This window comes from Triticum dicoccoides, chromosome 7B (genome assembly GCF_002162155.2).
Source record: "Triticum dicoccoides isolate Atlit2015 ecotype Zavitan chromosome 7B, WEW_v2.0, whole genome shotgun sequence".
NCBI lineage: Eukaryota > Viridiplantae > Streptophyta > Magnoliopsida > Poales > Poaceae > Triticum > Triticum dicoccoides.
In genome coordinates this window covers 277581597-277606977 of record NC_041393.1, presented here as the reverse complement: position 1 = coordinate 277606977, position 25381 = coordinate 277581597, and the positions used below count along the sequence as shown (strand labels likewise).

The 25381-nt window shown below is 48.7% G+C and overlaps 1 protein-coding gene across 1 annotated transcript; it reads left to right on the top strand.

The window, feature by feature from the left end:
* Nucleotides 1-20291: 20291 nt before the first annotated feature.
* On the top strand, nucleotides 20292-21131 carry LOC119338439 (protein PROTON GRADIENT REGULATION 5, chloroplastic-like). Its single transcript, XM_037610763.1, has 2 exons — nucleotides 20292-20666; nucleotides 20745-21131. Exons 1-2 carry the CDS (start codon nucleotides 20403-20405, stop codon nucleotides 20847-20849), a joined length of 369 nt encoding a protein of 122 aa, XP_037466660.1. The 5' UTR covers nucleotides 20292-20402; the 3' UTR covers nucleotides 20850-21131.
* Nucleotides 21132-25381: the final 4250 nt, after the last annotated feature.

Sequence of the window (25381 nt, the reverse complement as noted above, 5' to 3'; positions counted from 1 at the left end):
ACCGGCCATTTTCTCGTGAATGAGCAGCGGAGTCCACTCCTCTTGAGAATAACCCGCCTAACATGGAAGATAAGGGCAACCCTAGTTGATACATGAGCTATTCGAGCATGCAAAACATAATGTTTATTTGAAGGTTTAGAGTTTGGCACATACAAATTTACTTGGAACGGCAGGTAGATACTGCATACAGGAAGGTATAGTGGACTCATATGGAATAACTTTGGGGTTTAAGGGATTGGATGCACAAGCAGTATTCCCGCTTAGTACAAGTGAAGGCTAGCAAAAGACTGGGAAGCAACCAACTAGAGAGCGACAACAGTCATGAACATGCATTAAAATTAATAAACATTGAATACAAGCATGAGTAGGATATAATCCACCATGAACATAAATATCGTGAAGGCTATGTTGATTTTTTTCAACTACATGCATGAACATGTGCCAAGTCAAGTCACTTAAATCATTCAAAGGAGGATACCACCACATAATACCACATCACAACCATTTTAATAGCATGTTGGCACGCAAGGTAAACCATTATAACTCATAGCTAATCAAGCATGGCACGAGCAACTATGATCTCTAATTGTCATTGCAAACATGTTTATTCATAATAAGCTGAATCAAGAACGATGAACTCATCATATTTACAAAAACAAGAGAGGTCGAGTTCATACCAGCTTTTCCCATCTCAGTTAGTCCATCATATATCATCATTATTGCCTTTCACTTGCACGACCGAACGATGTGAATAATAATAAGAGTGCACATGCATTGGACTAAGCTAGAATCTGCGAGCATTCAATAAACAAGAGAAGACAAAGCAATATGGGCTCTTGGTTAAATCAACAATGATGCATATAAGAGCCACTTCAATGATTTAATCATGGTCTTCTCCTACTGACCCCCAAACAAAAGAAAAGAAATAAAAACTATTTACACGGAAAAGCTCCCAACAAGCAAAAAGAAGAACGGGAAATATTTTTGGGTTTTCTTTTTAATTACTACAGCAAAGAAATAAACTACTACTAACAATTTTTTTGGTTTTTTCTTAAGGTTTATTAAACACACAAGAAGAAAGCAGGAAAAAGAAAATAAACTAGCATGGATATTACAGTGAAAGAGTATGAGTACCGACATCTAGAAATGAGTGTGTGTGAACATGAATGTAATGTCGGTGGGAAATATGCACTCCCCCAAGCTTAGGCTTTTGGCCTAAGTTGGTCTATTGCCGGGGATAGCCTGGCGGATACCCGTAGGTGTAGCTGGGGTCATACTGCGATGCAGCAGCTATCGCCTCCTGAGCTATAGCGTGGCATTGAGAAGCCTCCGCTCTCCTCTCGTACTCATCTGCCTCCTCTCTGGTAATAATGTATCTTCCTTTTGTCTGAGAATCAAAGAAGGCAGGAGCAGGAAGAGTAATACGGACAACATGCCGTTTGTTAAAGATTAATCGATACTGGAGAGGTGGTTCAGTCCTCTCAACAAACTGGTGGGAAACCATAGAATCAAAATCTAAATAAGTAGGGGGTAACTCCATATCACCCTCACGAATGTCTATCTCAAGAAAATTAGCTAAGCGGGTTGCATAAATTCCTCCAAAGAAATCTTCGTTATGTCTATTATGATGCAACCTACGAGCTACAATGGCTCCCATATGATAAGATTGGTCTCCTAACACAGCACTTCTGAGAATGCTGAGATCAGGGGCACACATGTGACATGCTTCATCCTTAGCATTTATGCATCTACCTATGAAGAGAGAAAAATAATGTATAGCAGGAAAGTGAACGCTCCCTATAGTGGCTTGTGTCATATCCCTAGATTCCCCCACAGTTATTCTAGCAAGAAAGTCTCTATATTCAGATTTAGGGGGATCCCTGACACTACCCCAAGATGGAAGTTTGCAAGCAAAAGTGAAATCCTCTGAGTCCATGGTATAAGATTTGTCATAAAGGTCAAACATGACTGAAGGAGAATTACGCGAAGATGAAAACTCAAACCTCCTCACAAATGAACTTGTGAGATCATGATACTGGGGGCATTTGTCAGCTTCAAAGTCCTCAAGACCGGCGTTACGCAAATATGCGTTAAATTCTTCTTTGATTCCCGCTTGATTCATAAAATTTTCTGAAGGCCATTCACAGGGCCTCACAGGAGCGTCTCTTGGTGGTTCCTCGTCAGCATCACGCATTGCAAGCCTGGGACCTTTCTTCCTTGAAGAACCACCTTGGAACATCTTCCTAAACATATTGTTTCCTCTGAAAAATTTCTGAAATTTTTAGTAACTTCAAATAAAAGTGAACCAACTTCAATAAAATTATAGCAACAACTCCCACAAGTGCCTAGAGCCTATATCAAGCATTAGAACTACTTGGAACCATATAAATTTGACATGCAAGCTCAAGAACATGGTCACCTATGCAGCACAAATTTGCAATGAATAAAGCACTAGAACAAAAACTAATTGGACCAATGGAGGAGTTACATACCAAGGAACAATCTCCCCAAGAAGTTTTGCGAGAGGTGCTTTGAGCAAGGAGATGGAAAATCACAGCAACAGGGGCTGAAACTCGTGCTTGAGTTGGTTTTTCGTGTTTGTGTGAGGCAGATGAAGAAGATGGGTGCAGGGATAAGTGGAGGAGGGCCACCATGGGCCCACGAGGCAGGGGGCGTGCCAAGGGGGGTAGGGCGTGCCCTCCACCCTCGTGGCTAGGTGGCAGCTCCCCTCGCGGTAATTTTTGCATAGTAAATCCTCCAATATTCCCGAAAAAATCATATTAAATTGGCATGGCATTCTGAGGACTTTTCTTTTCGGGTCTTTTTTATATTGCATGGATAAGTCAGGAAACAGACAGAAAAATACTATTTTACTTTATTTCTACTAAATAACAGAAAATATAAAGAGGGTACAGAAGGTTGTGCTTCTAGTTTCATCCATCTCGTGATCATCAAAATGAACCCACTAACAAGGTTGATCAAGTCTTGTTAACAAACTCATTCCGAATAACACGGAACCGGAGAAATTTCGAATAACACTAAGTTACCTCAACGGGGATATGAAAATCCCCAACAATAAGAATATCATACTTTTTCTTGACAGTGGGGAGAGGAAATTCAAAACCTCCAAATATAATCGATGGAATTTTTCCAATAGAGTTGATACTATAAACTTGAGGTTGTTTCCTCGAAAAGTGTCCCATGTGCTCATTACCATTAAAATGAAAAGTGACATTGCCTTTGTTGCAATCAATAACAGCCCCTGCATTATTAAGGAAAGATCTTCCAAGAATAATAGATATACTATCATCCTCGGGAATATCAAGAATAACAAAGTCCGTTAAAATAGTGACGTTTATAACTACAACAGGCACATCCTCACAAATACTGACGGGTATAGCAGTTGATTTATCAGCCATTTGCAAAGATATTTCAGTAGGTGTCAACTTATTCAAGTCAAGTCTATGATATAAAGAAAGAGGCATAACACTAACATCGGCTCCAAGATCACATAAAGCAGTTTTAACATAATTTATCTTAATGGAGCATGGTATAGTAGGGACTCCTGGATCTCCAAGTTTCTTTGGTATTCCACCCTTAAAAGTATAATTAGCAAGCATATTCTCATCATCACTCTCATCATCGTATTCAGATTCAATAATTTCTCTTTCTCTAGACCTAGAAATCTGTTCATCAAGAAATTTACCAAGGGGCACAGTAGTATCAAGCATAGAAGTAGTTTCATCATAAGTATCATGCATAGCAGAAGTGGAATCATCAATAACATGCGACATATCAGAATGAATAGCAGAAGTGGGTTTAGGTGTCGCTAGCTTACTCATAACAGAAGGTGAATCAAGTGCAAAGCTAGATGGCAGTTCCTTACCTCCCCTCGTAGTTCAGGGATAAATTGTTGTCTTAGCGTCTTTCAAGTTCTTCATAGTGTCCAGCAGATATAAATCCCAAATGACCCAAAGAATAAAGCTATGCTCCTCGGCAACGGCGCCAGAAAAAGGTCTTGATAACCCACAAGTATAGGGGATCGCAACAGTTTTCGAGGGTAGAGTATTCAACCCAAATTTATTGATTCGACACAAGGGGAGCCAAAGAATATTCTCAAGTATTAGCAGCTGAGTTGTCAATTCAACCACACCTGGAAACTTAGTATCTGCAGCAAAGTGTTTAGTAGCAAAGTAATATGATAGTGGTGGTAACGGTAACAAAAGTAAAGACAGCAAAAGTAATGTTTTTGGTATTTTGTAGTGATTGTAACAGTAGTAACGGAAAAGTAAATAAGCGAGAACCAGTATATGGAAAACTCGTAGGCACCGGATTAGTGATGGATAATTATGCCGGGTGCGGTTCGTCATGTAACAGTCATAACATAGGGTGACACAGAACTAGCTCCAATTCATCAATGTAATGTAGGCATGTATTCCGAATATAGTCATACGTGCTTATGGAAAAGAACTTGCATGACATCTTTTGTCCTACCCTCCCGTGGTAGCGGGGTCCTATTGGAAACTAAGGGATATTAAGGCCTCCTTTTAATAGAGAACCATAACAAAGCATTAGCACATAGTGAATACATGAACTCCTCAAACTGTGGTCATCACCGGGAGTGGTCCCGATTATTGTCACTTCGGGGTTGCCGGATCATAACCCATAGTAGGTGACTATAGACTTGCAAGATAGGATCAAGAACACACATATATTCATGAAAACATAATAGGTTCAAATCTGAAATCATGGCACTCGGGCCCTAGTGACAAGCATTAAGCATAGCAAAGTCTAACAAAACTAGGGATCAAACCCTAACAAAACTAACTCGATTACATGATAAATCTCATCCAACCCATCACCGTCCAGCAAGCCTACGATGGAATTACTCACGCACGGCGGTGAGTATCATGAAATTGGTGATGGAGGATGGTTGATGATGACGACGACGACGAATCCCCCTCTCCGGAGCCCCGAACGGTCTCCAGATCAGCCCTTAAGAGAGAGATTAGGGCTTGGCGGCGGCTCCGTATCGTAAAACGTGATGATTTCTTCTCTCTTATTTTTTTCTCCCCGAAATCCAATATATGGAGTTGGAGTTGGCGTCGGAGGGTCTCCAGGGGGCCCACGAGGTAGGGGGGGCGCGCCCAGGAGGGGGGGGGCGCCCCCCACCCTCGTGGATAGGGTGTGGGCCCCCTGGTCTTCATCTTTGGCGAGGATTTTTTTTATTTTTTATAAGACATCCCGTGGAGTTTCAGGTCATTCCGAGAACTTTTGTTTTCTGCACACAGAACAACATCATGGCAATTCTGCTGAAAACATCGTCAGTCCGGGTTAGTTCCATTCAAATCATACAAGTTAGAGTCCAAAACAAGGTCAAAAGTGTTTGGAAAAGTAGATATGACGGAGACGTATCAAAGCCCTGCGCGGATCACTTCACCATCACCGTCACCACACCATCATGGTGACGGAACTCATCTACTTCCTCAACATCTTGTTGGATCAAAAGAGGACGAGGGGTGTCATCGAGGTGAATGTGTGCAGAACTCGAAGGTGCCGTACGTTCGGTACTTGATCGGTCGGAGCTAGAAGAAGTTCGACTACATCAACCGCGTTGTCAAACGCTTACGCTTTCAGTCTATGAGGGTACATAGAGATACTCTTCCCTTGGTTGTTATGCATCTCCGTGGATAGATCATTGCGTGCGCGTAGAATTATTTTTGTTTTCCATGTAACTTTTCCCAACATTTGTATCATTTTCTCAACACTAGTATACATGACAACCACCTTCCACTATTTGATAATACCCTTAATTAATACCTGCACAATATGAGGCTCGCATGCATACTAGCCAAAGCGTTGATTCCCATACAATATTAATTGGGGCCTGCTTCAGTACACCCGCCTTCCAAGAATGAGAGTGGGTATTTTTGTATTTTACTATTAGCTAAGTTCTAATAGACCTAACCGTGCGTCACTTGATCTCATCCTTCCGTTATGAGAAAAAGGGAGAATAACACAATGGCTGCTCGGTGAGCTTGGCTAGTTTGGTTGATTGATCAATGGAATGTAGGGTTAGCTAAAGCATCATCTAAACACCGCATATGTGTGATGTCAAAGGAACAAAATCACATATGGTGTCTCTACCAAGCGATCCCCAATCATGACCTATAGGGGTCCCCTATCATGACCTATAGGGCGCCTATGTGGTGACTCCGTTAGCGGCCCGCATCGGCGACGAGCTATTCACGTTGGAGAGGGACTAGAAGATAGTAGGTGAATATGTATGTAGGAGTACGATTTAAGACGACGAGAACTAGATCTGGAATACCCGTACGTACAATGATTAATGATCTGATTAGTTTTAAACTTGACTATCATGCCCTCTTGGCCGAAGGGGTATATGTTTTAATCTCCACCGTTGGTTCAATTAAGGGAGGGGTGGTCATGGAGTCATGTACCTAGGGTAGGGTCACATACCTGATCTAAGTACCCTGCCCAAGGACACCCTTAGAAGAGATCACCTTCTAGTCGACCTACGAGGGACTCACTCGACTGACTTGAAGGACTCGACCACGAAGACTCACTCGACCACCGGAAGGTCAAGAGGCACTCTGCACTGCAACGGTCTGTAATTAAGTAGACTTTATGATAGTAAAGACACTTTATGTGGGGCGTTACCAGTAACGCCCCGGACTTAATGTACCTTAAACCCTTCATTACGTGGGTTGGCTGGGGTCCTGGCGCACTCTATATAAGCCACCCCCTCCACAGGCAGAAGGGTTCGGCACCATGTAATCCATATACACATAATCCACTCGACCGCCTCCGGGCTCCGAGACGTAGGGCTTTTACTTCCTCCGAGAAGGGCCTGAACTCGTACATCTCTTGTGTTTACAACCTCTCCATAGCTAGGACCTTACCTCTCCGTACCTACCCCCACTCTACTGTCAGACTTAGATCCACGACAGTTGGCGCCCACCGTGGGGCTGGTGTTTTAGCGATTTTGTGGAGAAGTTGCGATTCTTCCGAGTACTTTCATCATGGTAGCTGCTGGAGTTTTGGTCGAGGGTCGAGAGATTCGTCTCGGTGCTCTCACCTTCGTCGCCGACGACTCCGCCTGGCTCCAGGAGGCTCCACTCGACGTCGATGCGCTCCCCGCCCGCGGTGCGACGCATTTTTGTGCATGTGTCCGCGGCGTTCTGCTGTGGCAACCGTCGACCCCATATCGGTCGACTCCCCTATCGACCACCCTCCCGGTCTCCCGCCAGCGCAAGCGCTCGGGTCGGTCGAGGCTTCAGCGGTGGGTGAGACACGCGGTGGCTCGCCAGACGGCCACCACCCAAGTTGCGGCAATCGAGCCCGACGAATCTCCCTACGGCCTGTTCGATCTGTCGACTGGCTCCGTAGAGACAGCATCCGAATGCGATAGCAGTGATCCAGCGGCGGAAATCCTGATGGTCGACGGGCCTCGCAGCCCCCCTGGCTTCGCCCGTGATGGTGGGGCAGGCGACGGAGGCGACCCCGCACGAGACCATGAAGAGTACCAGCCTGAGCCACTCGACTCTCTGCAAAGAGAGGAACTTCGCCGCAGGAACATGGATGCCCTGCATACTCCCATCGCAGGAGAAACCCCCGAGGCTCGCGCCTTGGAGGAGGCACGTTTGGCCAATTTGGCCGAACGCGTTCGCTTGGAGAATCTTCAGCGAGCACTCGACGAGCGCGCGCGGCAACGAGTTCCCGACGCCAGTCGATGTCAACTCTTCCCGCCGACTCAGGTATATCGAACCCCAATCCAGAATTTAGCAGCTGCGACCCGTATTGCAGAGTCCATCCAGCCCTCTCAGTCGGAAGCTGGCAGAGGCTTGATGCAGATCAGGGATCTGCTCCGGGCAGCAGGAGATCAGAATTCAGCCGTGTCGCAGTCGCGCAACAGAATTCACAGTCGATCCGTCGCTGCGAATACGGTTCAGTTGGCTCACAGTCCCAGATCGCCTCCGCGGCGTGAGGGGCGCGAGAATAGGCGAGACCAATATGGAGACCGACACGACCGAGATGATAGGCGTCGAGTGCCCACTTCCCCTCCGAGGGGTGGGTCTTACGCTCCTCGGCAGCAAGATGACAGACGTCAGCTCAGTGCGGGGCGAAGAGTTCCAGTCGACCCCAGGGAACCAGGCTTCGACGTGTGATCCATTATCGTGCAAGGCTTGGTCGACCGGAACAGAGCACATCGAGGTGGACTCGACAGAGATGCGCCCATGAGCAGTCGAGTGCACATTTCTGGTCTGGAATGTTTCAGCAGAGCTATCAGAGCCGCAGTGATTCCTCCCAATTTCAGGTTGGCAACAGGAGTCAGCAAGTTCACCGGTGAGTCTAAGCCTGAAACTTGGCTTGAGGACTACCGAGTGGCGGTTCAGATTGGTGGTGGGAATGACGAGGTGGCCATGAAGCATTTGCCCCTCATGTTGGAAGGTTCTGCCAGAGCGTGGTTGAATCAGTTACCTCCTAGCAGCATTTACACTTGGGAAGATCTGTCTCGAGTGTTCGTCAGAACGTTTGAAGGAACTTGCAAGCGACCGGCTGGATTGACGGAGCTGCAAGTCTGCGTGCAGAAGACCAATGAGACTCTCAGGGAGTATATTCAGAGATGGATCACTTTGCACCATACTGTGGAGAATGTGTCCGATCATCAGGCAGTCTGCGCCTTCAAGGATGGTGTCAAGAACAGAGAATTGAGTTTAAAATTTGGTCGAACCGGAGACATGACCTTGAGTCGGATGATGGAAATTGCTACCAAGTACGCCAACGGCGAAGAAGAAGACCGACTCCGAAGCGGCAAACACAAGCCGAGCCAGTCGGAGAAGGGAAACACCAGTCGGAAACAGAAGCGGAAGGCTGAACCGGCAGCTCCTGGAGAGGCTCTGGCCGTGGCTCATGGAAAGTTTAAAGGGAAACCAAAAGGATCCTGGAACCCTAAGAAGGTAAAGGATAAAGAAGGGAACGACGTGATGGATATGTCGTGTCACATCCACACGAAGAAAGACGAAGAGGGGAATATCATTTACCCAAAGCATACCACTCGCCAATGTCGACTCCTGATCCAGCAGTTTCAAGGAAAACATTCTAAAGACAAGGAAAAGGAGTCGGACAAGGCCGAAGACAAGGAGGACAGTGAGGAAGGATATCCGCATGTCAACTCCACTCTGATGATCTTTGCAGATGTGGAAAGCAAGAGTCGATTGAAAGTCATTAACCGCGAGGTGAACATGGTTACCCCAGCAAAAGCAAATTATCTGAAATGGTCCCAAACACCCATCACATTCGACCAATCTGATCACCCGACTCATATTGCCACCCCTGGGAGGCAAGCTTTGGTGGTCGATCCAGTTGTCGAAGGCACTCGACTGACAAAAGTGCTGATGGACGGTGGTAGCAGGCTGAATTTGCTATATGCAGACACACTGAAAGGAATGGGCATTCCGATGTCCCGATTGAGCACCAGTAACATGAGCTTTCATGGAGTTATACCAGGGAAGAAAGCCGAGTCACTCGGCCAAATAGCTCTGGACGTGGTGTTTGGTGATTCGAAACATTTTCGCAAAGAGAAGTTGACGTTTGAGGTCGTGGATTTTCAGAGTGCATATCACGCCATTTTGGGGAGACCAGCTTATGCACGGTTAATGGCTCGACCATGTTACATGTACCTCAAATTGAAGATGCCCGGCCCCAAAGGAGTGATCACTGTCACCGGTGATCGGAGAAAGGCAGAAGAGTGCTTTCAGAAGGGCTCAAAGATTGCTGATTCCCAGGTGACAGCGATCGAGTTCGAAGAATACAAGCAAAACGCAGATCCGAGTGATTTGCTGCGATCCAAGAAACCCGCCACAGAATCTGCATTTCAGTCGTCCGGTGAGACGAAGCCTGTTCACATTCACCCGACCGACCCCGATGCAGCTCCGACCCACATCTCCACAACACTCGACCCGAAATAGGAAGAAGCGCTCATCCAGTTCTTCCATGAGAACTGGGACATTTTTGCATGGAAGCCCGCTGACATGCCAGGTGTTCCCAGGGGACTGGCTGAGCATCGCCTAAGAGTCGACTCATCAGCAAAACCAGTCAAAGAGCATCTCCGGCGGTCCGCCGTCCAGAAGAGAAAAGCCATTGGTGAGGAAGTGGCTCGACTGTTGGCGGCAGGATTTATCCGAGAGATATACCACTCCGAGTGGCTCGCTAATGTCGTCATGGTTCCTAAGAAGGACAAATCGCTCCGAATGTGCATTGATTTCAAGCACATCAACCGGGCCTGCCCGAAAGATCATTTTCCTCTCCCTCGCATAGATCAAATTGTTGACTCGACCGCGGGATGCGAGAGATTGTCTTTTCTAGACGCCTACTCCGGGTACCACCAGATCCGTCTGTACGGACCCGACGAGGTAAAAACAGCTTTCATCACTCCATTCGGGTGCTTCTGCTATATCACCATGCCATTCGGCCTCAAGAATGCCGGAGCCACATTTATGCGAATGATTTAGAAGTGTCTACTCACTCAAATCAGTCGGAATGTGGAAGCGTATATGGATGATATCGTCGTCAAGTCACGAAAAGGTTCCGACCTGCTCGCTGACCTTGCCGAAACATTTGCCAACCTCAAAAGGTATGATATCAAGCTCAATCCATCAAAGTGCACATTCGGAGTTCCTGGTGGCAAGTTACTCGGTTTTCTCGTTTCCGAGCGAGGGATCGACGCTAATCCAGAAAAGATCGGCACTATTCTCTGAATGAAACGCCCTGTGCGAGTGCACGATGTCCAGAAGCTTACTGGATGCTTGGCCGCATTAAGTCGATTCATCTCACGACTCGGTGAAAAGGCATTGCCTCTTTACCGACTGATGAAGAAGGCAGACACGTTCGAGTGGACTCCAGAAGCTGATGCAGCGTTTGCCGAGCTAAAAGCTCTGCTCTCCACCCAGCCGGTGCTGGCTGCTCCAATCAGCAAAGAGCCTCTGTTGCTTTATATCGCAGCCACAGGACAAGTCGTCAGTACAGTGCTTACGGTCGAGCGGGAAGAGGAAGGAAAAGCTTTCAAAGTTCAGCGCCCAGTGTATTATTTGTCTGAAGTCTTGACTCCATCCAAGCAGAGATATCCTCATTATCAGAAGCTTGTGTATGGAATATACATGACCACAAAGAAGGTTGCTCATTATTTCTCTGATCATTCCATCACAGTCGTCAGCGACGCTCCACTATCAGAGATTTTGCACAACAGAGATGCAACTGGTCGAGTGGCGAAATGGGCGATTGAACTTCTTCCCCTTGATATCAGGTTTGAGGCAAAGAAAGCCATTAAGTCCCAGGCAATAGCAGATTTCCTCGCCGAGTGGATTGAACAGCAGCAGCCGACTGAAGTTCACTCGGAGCATTGGACCATGTTTTTTGATGGCTCTAAGATGTTGAATGGTTCCGGTGCTGGGGTTGTCCTGGTTTCCCCCAGAGGAGATAAGCTCAGATATGTGCTCCAGATTCACTTTGATTCCTCCAACAATGAGGCAGAGTACGAGGCCCTCTTATACGGATTGCGCATGGCCGTTTCACTCGGCGTCCGTCGCCTGATGGTCTATGGCGATTCAGATTTAGTGGTCAACCAAGTGATGAAGGAGTGGGACGTGAGAAGCCCAGCCATGACTGGATACTGCAGTGCAGTGAGGAAGCTGGAAAAGAAGTTTGAGGGGTTAGAGCTCCATCATATACCCCGACTGAAAAATCAAGCAGCTGATGATCTAGCAAAGATAGGTTCCAAGAGAGGAGCCATTCCGAGTGGTGTGTTCTTGGAGCATATACACACTCCGTCAGTCAAAGAAGATCCTTTCACCGAAGAAGCTCCACAGCCCAAGAGTGCCACAGATCCGACTGAGGTTGAAGTCCCAGCAGTGGTCGACTTGGTCATGGAGGTCTTGGTGGTCATTCCCGATTGGACAGTTCCGTATATCGCGTATATCCTGAGAAAAGAGCTTCCGGAGGATGAGGAAGAGGCTCGACAGATCGTCCGTCGATCTAAAGCCTTCACCGTAATCAAAGGACAATTATATAGAGAAAGCGCGACTGGAGTTGGTCAGAAGTGCATAACACCAGAAGAAGGTCGAATCATCCTTAATGATATCCACTCGGGAACCTGTGGTCATCATGCGTCCTCTCGGACCATCGTGGCCAAAGCATACCGAGCCGGATTTTACTGGCCAAAAGCGAATGAGATGGCAAAGGAAATAGTGGATAAGTGCGAGGGATGTCAGTTCTACTCGAATATGTCGCACAAGCCTGCATCAGCTCTGAAGACCATTCCACTCGTCTGGCCTTTCGCAGTATGGGGGTTGGACATGGTCGGTCCTTTGAGAACAGGGCGAAGTGGCTTCACGCATGTACTGGTGGCAGTCGACAAGTTCACCAAGTGGATTGAGGCTAAACCAATCAAGAACCTTGACGCCGGTGCTGCTGTTAGCTTCATCAGGGAACTGATATTCAGATATGGAGTCCCGCACAGCATCATTACGGATAATGGGTCGAACTTTGACTCGGAAGAATTCAGGGATTTCTGCAACTCTCAAGGCACACGAGTCGACTACGCTTCGGTCGCCCATCCGCAGACGAATGGACAAGCAGAGCGAGCCAATGGCCTGATTCTCAAGGGATTGAAACCCCGACTGATGCGTGATCTCAAGCATGCAGCTGGAGCATGGGTCGACGAACTTCCCTCGGTGCTTTGGGGACTGCGGACCACACCTAATCGATCGACCGAAAGAACTCCGTTCTTCTTGGTCTACGGAGCTGAAGCAGTCTTGCCGAGTGATCTTCTCCACAATGCTCCTCGAGTTGAGATCTACAACGAAGCAGAAGCTGAACAAGCGCGGCAGGACGTAGTCGACCTTTTAGAGGAAGAAAGGGAGATGGCCCTGATCCGATCGACCATCTACCAACAAGATTTGCGTCGTTTCCACGCCAGAAATGTGAGGGGTCGAGCCTTCCAGGAAGGAGATTTAGTTCTCCGAGTGGATCAGAAGAAACATCACAAGCTTGCTCCTTCTTGGGAAGGGCCCTTCATCGTCACCAAAGTTCTCCACAACGGGGCGTACCGTCTTTACAACGTCGAACATAATATCGACGAGCCCCGAGCTTGGAACGCGGAACTACTCCGCCCATTTTACACTTAAGTTTATCACTCGGATGAGTTGCAATAAAGTACTCCTGTAGTTCATGGATTTCAAAATAATAGTGTCATAGTTCCTCCATAATTTTTGTCACTTTTTATTTTGTCCAATAAAATTTTCCCCTCAGTGGGTGACTTAGCCGCGAATCCGTTTCGCCTAAGTTTGTAAAAATCCTTACCGAGTGGTGAGCCAGACTCCCACTCGGAGGCTTAGCCACAAATCCGTTTCGCCTAAGTTTGTAAAAATCCTTACCGAGTGGTGAGCCAGACTCCCACTCGGAGGCTTAGCCGCGAATCTGTTTCGCCTAAGTTCGTAAAAATCCTTACCGAGTGGTGAGCCAGACTCCCACTCGGAGGCTTAGCTGCGAATCCGTTTCGCCTAAGATTAAATAAAATCCTACCGAGTGGTAAGCCAGACTTCCACTCGAAGGATTAGCTGCAGTCCAAGTACTCGCCTAAGTTATCAAAATCCTACCGAGTGGTAAGCCAGACTTCACTCGGAGGCTTAGCTGCAGTCCAAGTACTCGCCTAAGTTATCAAAATCCTACCGAGTGAAGAGCAAACCTCTCACTCGGGGGCTTAGCTGCAGCCCAGTGCTCGCCTAAGATATAGAAATCCTACCGAGTGAAGAGCAAACCTCTCACTCGGGGGCTTAGCTGCAGCCCAGTGCTCGCCTAAGATATAGAAATCCTACCGAGTGAAGAGAAAACCTCTCACTCGGGGGCTTAGCTGCAGCCCAGTGCTCGCCTAAGATATAAAAATCCTACCGAGTGGAGAGCAAACCTCTCACTCGGGGGCTTAGCTGCAGCCCAGTGCTCGCCTAAGATATAAAAATCCTACCGAGTGAAGAGGTTCAAACATCAAATTCAAGTTCGGAACGATACCTAAAGGAACCGAAAGTGCTCAGGCGCTAAGCCTGTTAAAGTTTATCGGTTACAACTCCACTCGGCATACCGAGGCAAATTTAAAGCGTTGAGCTTAAAAGAAGTTTTTTACCCCTCCTGTGGAGGGCTGGAAGGTGCAACAAACTCATCAAGATCAATTCCATCTGCGATCCGAGTGGCAGCAGCAATGAAGGTTTCCATAAAGGACCTGAAGTCGTGTTTCTTGGTGTTGGCCACCCGGAGGGCCGCCAGCTTGTCTTCTCGCGCATCTTTGCAGTGGACTCGGGCCAGACACAGAGCAACATCTGCACCGCACCGAGCCAAGGACTTTTTCCACTCCTACACTCGACCAGGGACTGTGTTCAAGCGAGCCATCAGCGACTCGAGGTCGTGCTGGAGTGTCTCCCTGGGCCAGAGCGTTGAGTCGATGCGAGATGTGGCGACCTTCAGCCTTGCGAGATAGTCCACGACAGCTGCGACACGGGACTCCAGTCGGAAAACATTGATGGCAACTTCGTCGTTCACCGGAGAATTGACGGGGTCAAGGTTTGGTTCCAGTCGGCTAGTCTCTTCTTCAAAGTCTTGACAAAATTCTGCAAGGGCGATCACCGAGTCAAGGCAATGGTCAAATGGAAAAATTACAGTTGAAAATGATTGTTGAGCATAAAGGTTTACCTTCAAGCATAAGGAACAGCTTCTCGGCAAGACCACTCAGGAAGGCCTCCAGATCATTTTTCTTCCCAAGAGCAGCTTTCAGATTGGTATTTTCTTGTTCAAGCTTGGTGACTGAAGCTAACTTCTCGTCAGCAAGCTTGATCTTCTCAGCTAGTTCAAGGTCTTTTTTCTGTTGGGCCTCCTTCACCTTACCTGCAAGTTACAGCAAGATCAGATTTTAAAACAAATAAAGGGAAAAAGCAGTCGTCGAGGTCTCACCAAACATACCTTTGGTCTCCTCCTTTGCCTTCGTCAGATTCTCCTGAGCCAGCTTCAAATCCAGCTCGAGCTGAATGTGCTTGTTTTCCAGCTCAGTGTAGCGAGCCGCAAGGTCACAGGATCTCTGGGAAGAATCAATCGACTAAATGTCAAAGATAATTCACTTCCGAGTGGAACAGGAAAAATCATGCGTTTCTAAGACTACAGCCAAATACAAGCATTCGACCGTAGTCTCGGGGACTACACCCAGTGGGTGCACTCAGCGTGCCCCCACTAATCCTGTTGAAGACAGAGTCGACCAGTCGACCTCAAAAAAAACAAGATGTATTCTTTAAGACTGTAATCGACTGCAAGCAGTCGACCACAGTCTCGGGGACTACACCCAGTGGATGCACTCAGCGTGCCCCCACCGGTTTGCGAAATCCAGTCGCCATAGTCGAATGACGGAAAGACTGAACTTATAAAGCCTAAGGCCGACTGCCAGCAGTCGACCTTAGCCTTGGGGACTACACCCAGTGGGTGCACTCAGCGTGCCCCCACCGATTTGCGAAATCCATTCGCCATAGTCGAATGACGGAAAGACTGAACTTATAAAGCCTAAGGCCGACTGCCAGCAGTCGACCTTAGCCTTGGGGACTACACCCAGCGGGTGCACTCAGCGTGCCCCCGCTATCACGGAGTTTAAATCGACACACCCAGTGGGTGATTAATATGAATTCTGGAAAGAAAACAAGCGGTGGTCGACTGACCTGAACATTGCTTTGAAGGGCGGAACTGGCGTCGTAAGCTGCCTAGCTCGCATCCCGGATGGTCTTCAACTGCTCCATCATGATCCCTGCCTGGCGTATCGCCTCCTTCGCGGCGCCAGCTTGGTCCTCTGGGACGTGGTGCGTCGTGAAGAGGGAGGGCTGCAGAGCACTCGTCAGTGGATCTGCGAAGGACACAGTGTGTCGAGTGGTGTTCTCCTCCTCCGCGACCAGAGTCTCAGGCACCGTCACATCCTGGGACACCCTGCCGGCAGGCGCTTTCCTACTCCTTCTGGGCTTCAGCGGTTCCTCATCTTCATCATCATCGGGGAGAGTGATAACAACATTGGATGGAGCTACAGAAAAGAATCAGAATTAGAGATCATGAGTCAGTCGACTAGAAACGGTGTTAAGAGTATAGTACCAGGTTTTGAGGTTGCTGCGTCCTCCATCTCATGGTCGTCAGCCCGGGCTGAGGTCTCAGAAGTAGCAGCACTGCAACTCCAAAGAATCAGTCGACTAACTCCAGCGCCAACCAGAGATAAAGTTTGCACAAAACAAGAAGACTTAAGCAGCATGATTACCCTGATATGGTGGGGATGGACACCTTCATCTTCGGCAGGAGCTTGGTCGGCTTTGACGGGGCCTCCCTGGGCTGCTTCGACGCCTTTTCAGTCGGCGCTGGAGAGGTGGTTCGAGGGCGCTTGGTCGACTGTGTAACAGTCGCAACCCCCTTGCCACGTTCAGTCGCAGGGTCATGGACAAGTTTCGACCGCCTTTCCGAGCGCGGTGGTGCGACCTCCTCCTCCTCCTCTTCTTCGTCCTGATCATCATCATCATCATCTTCATCGTCATCGTCATCATCATCATCCTCAGCGGCGTCCGAGTCCCGCTCCTCCTCCTGGCTCTCGCCCCCGCTCGCTTCTCCCTCCTCAGTCGGAGCATGTGCTCCATTGGGCATCGAGTACAGCTCATTGAGGGGCCGATAGACATCAAGACAAAGATTAGTCGACCGATCGGCAGAGAAAACAGAAATAAATGTGACAAGAATACAATGGGAAGTGGAGCAGACATACCTTGTTTGGATCACTGTGGCAGTCGAGTGGAGGAATCCTTCTGGCTCCGCGAGGGTTATCCTTGTTCCCAGTAACAGCGGCCATCCACCTTTCCAGAGTGGCATCGTCGACTGCTTCTGGATTGACCCGAGTCACATCCTCAGTCCCGCAGTACAACCACATGCAATGGCTCCGGAACTGAAGAGGCTGGATACGACGCCTAAGAAAAACCTCCAGGAGATCCATACCCGTCACTCCCTCCCGAACCAACTGAACTACACGCTCCATCAGCATCTTCACGTCAGCTTTCTCCTCCGGAATCACCTTCAGAGAGGAGGGCTTGCTCACTCGGCCCATGGTGAACTGAGGGAGTCCACTCGACTGCCCCGGCGTCGACTGATCCTGGCAGTAGAACCAGGTCGACTGCCAGCCTCTGACTGACTCGGGAAATGTCATGGCTGGGAAGGTGCTCTTGTTCCTCACCTGGATCCCCAGACCCCCACACATTTGGACAACTCGGGTTTTTTCGTCGCCTGGGCTCGCCTTCTTCACGGTCTGAGAGCGACACGTGAATATGTGCTTGAACAAACCCCAATGCGGTCGACAACCCAGGAAACTCTCACACATGGACACAAACGCGGCAAGATAGGCGATAGAATTCGGGGTGAAGTGGTGGAGTTGCGCTCCAAAGAAGTTCAAGAAACCACGGAAGAAAATGCTCGGCGGCAAAGAAAATCCGCGGTCAACATGGGTAGCCAGAAGCACGCACTCACCCTCTTCCGGCTGGGGCTGCCACTCTTTCCCCGGAAGCCTCGCGGCTCCATGAGGGATCAGGCCCTCATTGGCCATGTCGAGGAGATCCTTCTCCGTGATGGTCGACTGGATCCAATCCCCCTGGACCCAGCCTTTCGGCAGGCGAGATCTAGACGAAGACCCGCCACGACTGGTGGATCTCCCCTTCGCCTTCTCCGTCGCCGACGCCTTCTTCGCGCGTTCCAACGCCGCCGTCTTCTCCTTGACCATGGCTGCCGGCGGGACGCGCGAGGGGAAGTTGTGCGGAGGCGAGAGCGAGCGCGTTGGGCGGAGACGAAGGAAGCAGAGAGAGAATGCTGAGGCACTGTTCAAAAAACCCTCGCCGGGCGCATTTATAAGATCCCTTCCGAGTGGATGACAGGTGGGCTCGGTCGATCTAATCATATCCTGAACAGTTACGCGGACGCGATACGTGGCGAAAAAAGCGATGCGGGGATCGAGGCGTCTATGCCCTGTCCCGTCCGAACACCGCGGTCCGCCCTGCTTCGCGCGCTTCCCCAAATTTCGCATCCCGCGGAATCCGCGAACGGCAGATCGGTCTGCCAAACGCGGGATTTTCTGCGATCCGTCGCTCGGAAATCGGCGAAGTCCAAAAGATCACTCGACGAAGGAAAAGAATGGATCGAGTCGACTGAAGAAAAGTTGCTCACTATCAACAAAGAGATTTTTTTTAGTTCAAAACAACGCACAACGAGTATGCGAAGGCTAATCGGAAACAACATCAACTCCTTCATCACTCAAGCCTCAATCCATTCGGGGGCTAATGATGGAGTCATGTACCTAGGGTAGGGTCACAGACCTGATCTAAGTACCCTGCCCAAGGACACCCTTAGAAGAGATCACCTTCCAGTCGACCTACGAGGGACTCACTCGACTGACTTGAAGGACTCGACCACGAAGACTCACTCGACCACCGGAAGGTCAAGAGGCACTCTGCACTGCAACGGTCTGTAATTAAGTAGACTTTATGATAGTAAAGACACTTTATGTGGGGCGTTACCAGTAACGCCCCGGACTTAATGTACCTTAAACCCTTCATTACGTGGGTTGGCTGGGGTCCTGGCGCACTCTATATAAGCCACCCCCCTCCACAGGCAGAAGGGTTCGGCACCTTGTAATCCATATACACATAATCCACTCGACCGCCTCCGGGCTCCGAGACGTAGGGCTTTTACTTCCTCCGAGAAGGGCCTGAACTCGTACATCTCTTGTGTTTACAACCTCTCCATAGCTAGGACCTTGCCTCTCCGTACCTACCCCCATTCTACTGTCAGACTTAGATCCACGACAGGTGGGGGTGGGGTGGGGTTGTAGCCGAAGGGGTATATTATTAAGGTGCTCACTGAATTCAACAATTTAACTAGTATGTCGGGCTGACACCTACCTTTGGGTCAAATTAAGGGGCAGATGTTTGGGCGGCCTTATTTCATATGGGTTGGCAACACTTGAAATATCAAATTGTGCATGTAGAGCAAAAAAAGTTTTGCTTGCTCAGATCCATATATTTTGTTATGAGTGACCATCACCACTTAAGAATTGTGATTTCAGGATTATGGCATTGGTTTTGATGGTACTGATGACCTCAATAAAGCATTTGACTGCATATGTGGAAGCAAGTACTGTCGCGGCGGTCCGAAGAATTCAAGTACGTCCACCATTTTTTACTGCTTATTAAAGCATTTTTTGCCGTCAAAAGTTATCTGGTGAGTGGACGTGGTGTGCTTAATTTGGACATATGACGATTGTCATTGGCAGGGAAGAGGACTAGGGAAAGTGCAAGTCGGAACTAGAGGGATTTGCATTCGGTCAAGAGCGGTGGAAGAAGAGTGTTGGAGGAACAGAGCACAGATGCCTTATGATGATTCTAGATAGATGCAACGGGCGGTGTCAGCCAGTCATATTTTGGGGTTTGGATGAGGTAAAACCAACTAAAAATGCCTGATGCAGAGCAAGTTGAACTTAATTAGTATATGTGTTGTCAGTTTGTCACTGTGTTGTGCGTCCGGAGTTTACCTAGAAATTGCAGCTAACTTGCTTCACTGCGGAGCTTATTCCACATCTTTTTTTCTTTCTCTTTCCATGCCAATTTTAGTTTGTGTATTTGTTTATAGGTGTCTCCACATTTATAGATGAACTCCCTTGGATTCAACCGTCTAGAAGCAGAGTCCGACTCGATGCAACTGATTGAATTTTGTACCGGTCAGACTAGATGGTGGGATGTAGCGGCGGCAATCTTCGCGGACTGTGTGGATACAACTACATCTATTGGGAAGGTCATCTATAAACATTGCTATAGATCGTCGAATCAAGCAGCGCATGTGCTAGCAAAATTTACTTATTGTAATAAGCTTTCTCTAATTTGGATGAACGAGCCTCCTGGCGTGTTGGTCAGTAAGCTCATAGACGATGTATCTATTATCCCAGATTAATAAAGCTAGCATGGCCTTTCCTAAAAAAAAATTACTAGTACCAGTTGGTTTTACTTCCAACTGGCATTGTGTGAACGCTTGGTCGAATCGACTTAAGGATGACGTGGCAGAGAAATGGAAAAAGACCAAGGGAAGATGACGTGGTGGCAGGGCATAGGCCCTCCGTTCCTGCCCAGAAACTCCTCATCCCCTTACAACTGGAATCGGTAGAGAGAGAGAGAGAGAGAGGCTTTGGCTGGACACCAGCGGTCCGTCATCGTATTGGCTACCATATCCCCCCATTCTCATTCTGCACGGCACAGCACAGCACAGCACAGCGGAGAAGAGAAAGGAGAGCAGAGATGACTGCGTCCGTCTCCTACGGGCTGCGAGCACTTCCGACGTGGTCCAGCTCTGTGTCCGGTGACGACCACTGCTCGGCGCTGGCCATGTCGGTGTCGGCGCGGGGGCCCCGGTGGACGCGGCCCCTTCGGACGCCGGCGAGGATGGGCAATGTAAACGAGGGCAAGGGCATCTTCGCGCCCCTGGTGGTGGTGGTGCGCAACATCGTCGGACGCAAGCGCTTCAACCAGCTCAGGGGCAAGGCCATCGCGCTGCACTCCCAGGTACCTACCTACTAGCCTCCCTCCCTTGCTTGGAGTAATATAAATTTATTGACATACGAAACCAAATAATCTAAACAGGTGATTACCGAGTTCTGTAAGACCATCGGCGCTGACCCCAAGCAGAGGCAGGGCTTGATCCGCCTCGCCAAGAAGAACGGCGAGAAGCTCGGATTCCTTGCTTGACCTGCCTCACAATCCCCCTTTCCTTCTCCTACCTTTTCTACTAGCAAAAAGGAAATTCCTTGGAATTGGAGATTGCATGCATGCATGTATGTATACTAGTCTTATATATTTTTTCTTCTTTTCTTCTCTTCTCTTGTGGAGACAGCACTGGGTTCAGTTAAATTTCAGTTCCATGTGGATGGATGGATGGATGATGTATCTATCCTCTACTGATGGCCTCAGCAGTAGAGTATATATATGCGCAATGCTACTGGATAAATAATTCAAGTATTTGTCTCATTACTCCTTTTGTATGCACTAATCCGTGTAGCCGTGCCCGTGAGAAATCCCGTTTAAATCTTTAGTGTGCGACATCAAATACACGCAAGCAAAATATGTACGAGGTTTGGACACCAAATATATCTTCTTTAATTTATTTACAACGGTACCGCCTCGTGAGAGAGCCTGTTTAAAATAGAGAGAGCCTGTTTACATCTTTGGTTCGCATGGAAAGAAGAAAGTCTTGAGGATACATATTTTTTTCCTTCACGTTCTTACTATTAAAAAATGGAGCATCAAGCGGATACAACACATTATGAGTAACACCCGGCCTCTGCATAACTATGATGTACACAACCAATCCAGAAAAGTTTGACAGAAATGAAAGAAACAAAACCGACAAAACGGCAACAGTAGAGTCCTATAGACCGATACTATGCCTATGTCGAAAGTGGTGGTTGGTCGATCCGGAGGTTATACTGCCACCCATGTTGGAAAAAACCCTCCGTAGTCACCTGCTCCAACAGCGTACACACCGCCTTGAACAACGGTTGGTACTCCACTCGTTGTAGCATAGACCACGTACGAAGTAAGTGCGTACACCGTAAAATAACCTGCAGAGGAAAAGTATTTTCGTTATTAAAAACCAAATCATTTGTACAGTCATAGCGACCACATTAAGACATACACTCTCACCCTTATTAGCGTTTTAAACCTATTTGAAATACCATCCAACCAATGACAAAAAATATTGGCAACACTTATGACAGATACAAATTTGATACTATTTGGATGACTGACCACGTAGAACGTGCAAACTTGCGTTGAAAAAAGAGGTGTTTGATTGTCTCGTCATGAGTACAAAAACAACACTTCTTACTTTTTTGCCTGTTGTGCCGTGCGAGGTTGTCTTTGGTTAGCACAACTTCCTTACGAAGATACCACATGCAGATTTTGACTTTTAGTGGAATCTTTGACTTCCATGGTTTCTTATTCGTGTCGGGTCTCGTCCCAAGGTCATCGTCACCCAGATGTGCGTGCGCAATCACGTCCTCGTCTACCACTAATGGCTGGCCACAAGGCCTTACGAGCGTTTCGCCAGGTTTGTCAACAGCCCCCACTACATGTTCGCTACGATGCACATCACTAACGATGTAAAGATGCTCAAGAATTCGGGCATCGCCTGCCAGAATCTTGTAGACATCCAGGTCCAATACAAGATCTGGGGCAGCAAGAAGCATGAGAAGGACTCACTGGTTCACCTCGCCGAGTCCATAGTCGACCCCTACTACAGAGACATGAAGGATTCCTACAACAAGGACAAGAATGCCTGGCACTCGGCCTGGATGGAGAAACTCGACAAAGCTCACGTCGTGTACCCGGCCAAGGAGGCGTACACAAGCTACAAATGTACATGCGGATTGTTAACATGAGAAAGTGCCTTCTTCCCCAAAACGGCCAGGGATCCATCCGGAAGCATAGCAGTGGCAACCGTCGCCACAACATGTAGATGATTATATGCTCGTTTCTCCTAGTTTAGTATGCATGTAATTGCTTACTTTGGTGTGGAAATGTTATGTGTGTAGTCGCTTATGTAATTGTATGATTAATTTGGTTATGCAATGTTGTTTTTTAAGTATAGATGTTGATACTCTGCAGACAGAGCGTAGATGTTGTGCAGACAGAGCAAATCACATCGCACATGGACTAAACAATGGAACCCGTTGGTAATGATTTCATCAATCACTGACAATTCTATACCAGCAATCATTTGCTCACAACACACACGACTTGTTAACAAGAATCGTCCATGTTGTTATCGGTCTTCCCACACATTTCTGATTACTGACCCGTTTCCCGCGCATCACACACATCTTGTTAAGTTGAACCATTTCTGTTGCGTTGGCTAATCGCAAACAGCTCATCTGAGTGAATTGTATGCCGTATATCGCACACACCTTGATCCGGCTGACTGTTTCTGTTGTGTTGCCTAATCACAAACAGTTTATCCGAGTGAACTGTATGCCGTATATCGCACACACCTTCATCTGTTTGACCATTTCTGCTGTTATGCTCATCGCAAATAGTTCATTCCAGTGAACTGTATGCCACGAAGCGCACACGCAACTATAATTTGAACCGTGTTTCATATCTCCGCCATCGCAAGCGTTTTGTATCATTGTCGGTTTTACTACATCTTCGTTTGCAATTAATGCATCACACACAGTTTCGTCGAAGGGTCTCCGATTGTAGTGTCGCGTCAGCAGCATCCTGCAGTAGTGCAAGCCTAGGGCCCCCCTGGGCCATGCCTGGTAGGCTTGTCGCTGCCTCGTGACACTTCAGGTCTTCTCTCGAAGTTTCTAGGGTCCCTTCTAGTGTAGAAAAAAAGTCAAAAAGTTTCATAGCGTTTAGACTCCGTTTGGTACCGATTTTTTGAAAAGCCAAAAACAAGCAAAAACAACAGCTGGCACTGGGCACTAATTTAATAGGTTTAGTCCCATAAAATGTTACATAATTGCATAATAAACATCCAAGATTGATGCTATAATAGCATGGAACAATAAAAAATTATAAATAAGTTGAAGACGTGTCAACCCCTCTAGTGGAGAGCTGCTATTGCTTACAGTTCCCCGGGGGGAGACGCCCGTGGCCATGCCCGCACAAAGGCCAAAGGTTACAGCTAAGAAAAAATCTCACAAGCCGGCGATGGTCCTTGTCGCGTGCGATTCAACTTCCTCTAGGTGAGTGGCCATGCGACACTTTAGTATCATGTCATGAGCCCTCCATCGGCGGGAACATTGTGAGGTGTGCTCCCTCCTCATCGTTCGTGCCCCTGGGGCCGCTCTGGGCGGCCCTCCTACGCTGGGCCGTCTAGACGCCGCTATTCGTCTAGGAGGGGCCTCGAACCAGGTTCTGCATACAATGCTGGAAGACCTTCATCGTGCGGTGGAGATTGGGACCAAGGTGAGTGGACCTCCTTCCTCACCTAGTACCCCTTGAGCCTTGAGCAGATTGTATCATAATGTGCTTGATGGTCTTCTTTCGTGGATGTAGACTGCTGTTGCCCGAAAGTTGGAGCTGGACAACCGAACTCATGAGCTAAAGCGTTAGGTTGCTGTGGAGGAGGAGCAGGTGGCTCGCATGTAGAGGTCGCTTGAGGACATCTGTTGTAAGAGCATCTCCAGCCGTGCGCCTAACACGGCCCTTCCAGGCGATTTTTTCGCGCCGGCGCATAAAAATGGCCCAGTCGCGCCCCCAGGAGGCCGTTTTCGCCGGTTTGGGCTGAAATTAGCGCTGGCGGACCCAGGCCGAACCCGGCACGCTGGGGGCGCCCGGGGGCGCTGGGGCGAGTGATATTGGCGCGAAAGAGCCACGGGCCCGCCGAGTCAGCGACGCACGCCTCGTCATCCTCGGAACGCGTCGGTTTCCTGCGTGGAATCAATGCAAGGCTGCCGCCGGTCAGCCTTGCCATTGATTCCTCATCACGGGCGGCGCGACGACGCCTCCCTCCCGCCACACGTACACACGGCACGGGGCTATAAAAATCAGTGCCCCCCTCGCCTTTGGCCACACCAGCCCACAGCCGCCGGCGAGCTCTGCCTCTCTCCCCGTGCGTAGCCGCCCACCGACGTTCCTTCCCTCCCCTCTCTCCCAAGCCCATCCGATGGCCGCGCGATTCCCCGGCGAAGCGGCGGCGGCCAACGGCTTCGGCTGCCGCTCGCTCCATGAGTGGGAGGCCTATCTCTTGTTTGAGGCGAACATCTCGGCGCCACCGGACATGCGCGCCGTGCCGACGGGGTGAAGGCTCAGCAACGGTGGCGTCCCCATTCCCCGGGTGCCCGACGTCGAAGCGCGCCACGCCATCTTCGCCGCCGAGGTCGACCGCATGAAGGCCTCCCTGATGGAGGAGGAGCGCGCCCTCCCCCAGTACGCCGCCAACAACCACGCGTCATGGGCGACGTACTTCCAGCACCGGCAGACGCAAAGGCTGGCATCCACCAACGGGGCGCCGGTGGTGGGGGGCGTCAAGAACAGCAAGGATGTCGGCGATGTCGGCAACTTTGCCGCGCTCAGCGACTTCTTCGGCCCTTAAATAGTTGTAGTTGCAGCCTTTTTTTAAATAACTTCTCTATGTAATGTCGAGCATGTCGAATATATGTCCAGTTTGCCGAACTTTAGCCAAATAATTTGTCCAATTTGTCGAACTTTGCTGAATACTCTTTTTAAAAAAACATAAACTACGTCTAGGGGGCAGCCCTGGGGCTGGTGGCTGG

Coding starts and splice junctions, on each gene's coding strand:
- LOC119338439 (XM_037610763.1), top strand. CDS start 20,403: ATGACTGCGTCCGTCTCCTACGGGCTGCGAGCACTTCCGACGTGGTCC. Junction 20,667..20,744: donor CCATCGCGCTGCACTCCCAG/GTACCTACCTAC, acceptor TAATCTAAACAG/GTGATTACCGAGTTCTGTAA.